We start from the raw sequence: 6,000 nt of genomic DNA on the forward strand, positions 1-6,000 counted from the left end.
CTGTAATTTAGCAGGTTTTTGTCAGTTTTATCAGGTTTTGGTTTATAACGTTCTTGTTTTTTTCCTCGCTTAAATATTAATTCCCACCCCCAATGCGTGACTTTTTTTTTATTTTTAATAATGATTTTAAAAATACATATTTAGAGTAGTTTTTGCGGAACACCTTGTATATTTAGAAACGATTTTATTTAAATAAAAACAAGGCCATACATTACAAGATTTCGGTCTGCTAAATCAAATAAATATTTTCTGTAATAAATTATAATTTTTTTTTATTGTATCAACACAGTTGAGATTATTTATTAGTTACCTTTGAAATGTCTGACTGAAATAAATTATTGCGCATAAATACTTAAACAATCAAGTTATAAATTAATAAGGTGTCCAATAGCTTTTAAAACTCTTTATATGGCTCGCTTATATTTCATTGCTTTAAAATTTGAAGGTAATAATGCTTTTTAAATCATGTACCATATTTGTTTAATTTACATTTAAAACAAGACCTTGAAATAAAGTAAAGTTTTCAATGAAGAATCCGTGCAAATGATGTCTAATGGCCGATCAGTACAAAAGCGTTTTGATGGCTTCGCCTTGATGAATAGATTTTGAAGACAATATGATCCTTTTCCATTCTGCGTTCTCTTTTCAGAGCAAATACTTGAGTGTACTTATTTGAATTAACAAATGTATCAAAGACAATTTATTAGTTAAAAGATCGAATGTTTGAGTACAAAATATTCGATAATAAAATATCCTACATCACTAACAATACACACGTCTCAATTCACAGATGTCATATTAATAGCCATTCAGAATGTTTCATTTTTTCATTATAACGTGTTTTTTTGTTTTCATGTCATGGAAATACATATTTTAATGGGAAAAACGACTTTTAACTAAATATTTACTAATTTAAAGTTATAATTAATTATGAAAGGATATTATTTTATTTATACTTAATTATTTTTTAATTATATTTAATAATTCTATTTTTATATTTGTTATTTTTATGGTTTATTACTTTTGTATGTTTATATTTAGCTATTTTTTATGGATATATTTAATTATTTCATTTTATTTTAAATCCAATTATTTTAATTTGAAAAAGTTTCAGTTCAAACAAGAGAAATATTTTTTGCTGTTTTGTTTGTTTCTTGGTTTCAAACCTCAATATATAAAATTTTTAAAAATAATTTCTCTTTCCAAAAACATTTATCTCGATGGATTTATTTAAAATAAAATAATACATCACTCTCACATAAATTAAAAATTAAATTATGGATAAAAATGCTACTCGATTTTCATTTAAGTCTGGCAAAAATTAAAAATTGATTGTTGGCTGAATGTTAAGTTTAATGGACCAAGAGGCGTAAGCGACTATGATGCGACCAATTTAAAAGCTCTTACGTACTCAAGATATTAAATAAAATGGTGTTATATACTATGTTTGATGTAAAAAAATTTGAAAATAAAGACCACAAAAGTTATGAGTGAGACTAATTTTAAACAAAAAGATTAAAAAAAATAATTAAAAGGAATAAATATGAAGAAGTATAGAGGCCACTAATATGAATGTTTTTTTTTTTAAATGGCTCAGTTTTACAAAAGTTTGCTTCTTAAATACGCTTGCCATTGTTTAGGTGGGGAAAAAATCCTTTATTAATTTTCAATTTTTTTTTTAAAATTACTCAGATTAGCTATTTTTTTCAGACTGATTTTCAGCAATTAATTTTCAAATAAATGTTGCTATAGCACGCGCAAAAATACTTTTAGGACCTAAAAATACTTTTGTACCTAAAAGTACATAAATCTTAAGTTTTGAATGATGATCATATATATCAATATAAAGGGTAGATAAACCCATTAAGGGGTTCAGGACACATTAAGGAAACTTAAAAATTTATGCATTCTTTAGAATTTTTTCTGTTGTTGCTCCATTATGTATTATAAATTTGTTTTCTGTTTTTTTTTCACGAGTTTTTTTTTTCGAAAAAAAATAGAATTACGAAATATTTTTTTAAATTTTAATGAAATTCATTTCCTCGAAGAAGTGACGATAGTTATTTTATCCCTTTGACGGAATTTCTGCTCGGAGGACCAGGAAACCGTTTCGTCAAACACGAAGAAAGTTTCGTTATATTTGAGTATCATTTTTTATACGGTATCGTTTGAAAGCTAATCAATTAACTTAAATGATTCAGGCACAAAATCAAACTTACTTTTAAAAATATACATTGTTGGGTTATTCGGAAAGTAATTTCGTTTTTTTCCAACCGAACACTTTATATTTTTTTCTCAGCCCACTTCACATTCAAGTCGATCATTATAAATTCTGAAAGCTGATAAAAGAAGGCTTACTTGTCTATATGCTCGATTGATTCTATTCGGTAGATTTTGGTAATTGCCCTTTCAAATATGGATAGTGCATTTTTAACTGTAACAAAATTTCTGCAAAACTTTTTAGACGGTAAAACTTTTATCCCAAATGAGGAAGTCAAAAATCACTTGGTTCATTTTTTTTCCAGCTAAGAGCAAAAATTTTATGAACATGGAGTCCTGCTACTGCCAGAAAGATGGCAAATAGTATTAGACCAAATTGGATAATATGTAATTCAATAAAATATTTTTTCGTTGTAAGAAAACCATCTTTAATTTTCAATAAATAAAAACATTAGTTTTCGAACAACTCAATACTTCTTTCTTTTTTCTCCTTCGAGGGATTGGGAGTCATAACTTGCGCATTCAAGTTGAGAATTTAAGTTAAATGGACATAGCATGGAATGTTTGAAAGGAGAAATGGGTATAGTTCAAGCTTGTTAAAGAAAATAAGCATAGCGTTTAAAAAAAAAAGCCATGGCATTTTTCCTAAAATTAAACGATTAGGATTATAGTATTTTAAAATAATTAAGTAGTAATTAATAATCAATAAATGTTTGAAGAATTAACCGGAGGGATTAGAAGTTTTTACCTTGAGCGTTCAAATTGTGAGTTTAAGAAAATGGACATAATTATGGAATGCTTGAAAAAAAATTGGTATAGATCAAGCTCGTTAAAGAAACTGGGCATAGCTTTTTGAAAAAAATAAGCACAGTATTTATTCCTGAAATTAAATGATTAGGATTATTATATTTTAAAATAGTTAACTAGTAAATAATAATTATAAATACTTAAAGAATTAACGAATTTTTGAATATATTCGGCAAGAGCCTTCTCGAGAATAACGTATATGTTAGCAAAAGTTTAGTTTGCTTTTTAGCATTCAACAGACTAATTTTGTCCTATGTCTAGTCTAATTGACGCACACTTAGTCTCAGTACATTTTGCAAATGTGTGTTTCAAGCTGTGTCGATTTTCTTAAACAAGTTTTTTTTTCCAGTTATATCCAAAATAAAAAGTTAAGTGTATATCCAATATCCAAAAACCAAAGTGCGAATGGCTTACAAAATTATATTAATGAGCCACATTCTTTCAAATGAAGACAATTTTACTTCAAATTGTTCCATAATATTGTTTCTATGTAGATACGTTACGTTTTCGGAATTTTCTGCGTAACATATGACACAGAAACATCTCACTGCCTGCAGAAAAACTGTGACGTATATTACTAAAAATGTTTGAGAAAAGTGTCTTATTATTACATTCTCACAAACCTTTAATATCATCTAGCAACTCAAAAAATAGCATCAATTTAATTTAACCAGGGGTAGCCAAATTTTTTTACTTAAGGGCCAGACTGATTTATCCACTATGTCCCAAGGACTAAAACGTAGCCAGAAAAACATTATTCATATGAGATGAGCTAATTTGACACTAAATTCTTTTATGTTCTTTAAAATCATTCTCTTCAATGTTCATCATAAAACAATTGTAAATAAAGTATCGTAACATATTAACTAACTGTCAAGCATTCAAAATTTATATGATATCCTGTACAAAAAGAATCAAAGACTTACTTGAATTACTTAATTCCCTAGTAGGTTTCATTTGCTTGTGATTCTCTAAAAACTTTTAAAAGAAAATATAATACTCAGCGCTTCCAATACACGTCTCTTAAATATTCACCACCAAAAATTTTAAATGAAGTTTGATAAAATACTTTAAACTAATTTTTAAACATTTAAATTGTATTTTCTGGCTGGTACAAAACAGAATGCATTTGTTTAACTGCACAAAATAGAATGAAAGATTTACTTGAATTATTTAACTCCCTCGCATATTTCATTTGTTTATGATTCTCTAAGAGCTCTTTAGAGTAAATATGATACACAGGGTTTCCAATACACGTGTTTTAAGTGTTCAACACCAAAACTTTTAGATGAAGTTTAATGAAATACTTTAAACTAAGTTTTAAACATTTAAAATGTATTTGTTTAAATTGCACTAAAAAGAATCAAAGGTCTACTTGAATTATTTAATTCCCTCGCATATGTCATTTGTTTATGCTTCTCTGAGAGCTCTTTAGAGTAAATAGGATACTCAGCGTTTGCAATTCATGTCTCTGAAATGTCCAACACCAAAAATTGTAAATGAAATTTTGTAAAATTCTATTAACTAATTTAACGTTTAAAATGTATTTGTTAACTGGTACAAAACAGAATTAAAGACTTAACTTGAATTATTAAATTCCCTCCAATATGTCAAATGTTTGTGATTCTCTAAAAACTCTTTAGAGTAACTATAATACTCAACAATTTCAATACACATCTTTTAAATGTTTATCTCCAACAATTGTAAATAAAGTTTTGTAAAATACTTTAAATTAATTTCCTTTTCGTAACAAATCAGAATTAAAGACTTACTTGAATTATTAAATTCCCTCGTATATGTCAAATGTTTGTGATTCTCTAAAAACTCTTTAAAATAAATAAAATACTCAACAATTACGATACACATATTTAAACATTTATCACCACAAAAATTGCAAATAAAGTTCTGTAAAATATTTAAAACTAATTTCCTTTCTAGTACAAAAAAGAATCAAAGACTTACTTGAATTATTTAATTCCCTCGTAGGTGTCATTTTATCTCTTGAGTCCAACGCTAAAATAGCATTCACACCAAATTTCAAATCGGTTCTTTTAGTGGTTTCTATTTCTCCATTATTTAAAAAAGCAGGTGACAAAGGTACCGGTCGGGCCAGGGTCCGAGTCCTCAACAAATTATCAACGTAAAAGTCTTTACTTCCTCTACCGCAAGTGGTCGTCGGACTGACCGCTGGCGAGGGCACGCCACCTCGGACGTAGGGTGTGCTATGCATCTCCGGCATCGACCAAAACACTTCTAACTCAACAACTCGATCCTCCCAAATAAGAAGTATTTAAAGCCGTCAAATTTGAAATGAATAAATAAAAGCTTGCATAGATTTCGTAATACGCGCACAAAGAAACCGATAACTCGTGGTTTTAGTTCGCTTCTTAAGTTACTGAACATGAGTGCGTGAGAACAGGAGCGCTGATTGGTTGAAAGCGGGGCGAATGGGATGCTCTACATCTTCAGCTTCTTTGGGATGCTTTTGGGATGCGGAGAGCGCGCGCAGAAGTGATGGGGATAGGAAGGAAGAATGCGCGCGGGTTGAATGTATGAATAAATCATACGAGATAAACTACTCGCAAATCAGAGGCAAAAAAGGAGGCCATTCTTTCGGCGGAGATATTTATTTGTGAGAATATTGTGATCCGCGCGCATTTCGAAGGTTGATAAATCTTCGCAGATGGGATAAAAAATGTTAGAGGGAAATAAAAAACCGAATGATATAAATATTTTGAATGTCTCCCAGATAGCGATATTTGGGGGCTTTTGAATTGACAAATAAATATGTACAATTATTTTTATTTAGTTTGATATTTTGAAACGGTTAATTAATTGAGAATATTTTTTAAAAAAAATTATTTCGTTTTTTTATCATCTTAGAACACTACCAAACTACCAATTCATGTAAGGCATTTATGAAATTAAAATATTCATTACAGTATCTTTGTAATTTTAAATTCGATTCAGAAA

The 6,000-nt window shown here is 28.5% G+C and overlaps 1 protein-coding gene across 1 annotated transcript in view; it reads right to left on the reverse strand.

Annotated features, from left to right (window-relative positions):
- Positions 1 to 5,517, reverse strand: part of LOC107437392 (homeobox protein DBX1) — a 49,357-nt gene extending 43,840 nt beyond the window's left edge. Inside the window, exon 1 of the mRNA XM_043047013.3 lies at positions 4,990 to 5,517. Coding sequence (XP_042902947.2) covers positions 4,990 to 5,266 — 277 coding nt within the window. The 5' untranslated portion in view covers positions 5,267 to 5,517. The remainder of the gene's footprint in view (positions 1 to 4,989) is intronic.
- Between the last annotated feature and the right edge of the window lie 483 nt (positions 5,518 to 6,000).

The sequence above is a fragment of the Parasteatoda tepidariorum genome, chromosome 12, assembly GCF_982258835.1.
Source record: "Parasteatoda tepidariorum strain Cologne lab strain chromosome 12, Ptep-v5.0, whole genome shotgun sequence".
Taxonomy (NCBI): domain Eukaryota; kingdom Metazoa; phylum Arthropoda; class Arachnida; order Araneae; family Theridiidae; genus Parasteatoda; species Parasteatoda tepidariorum.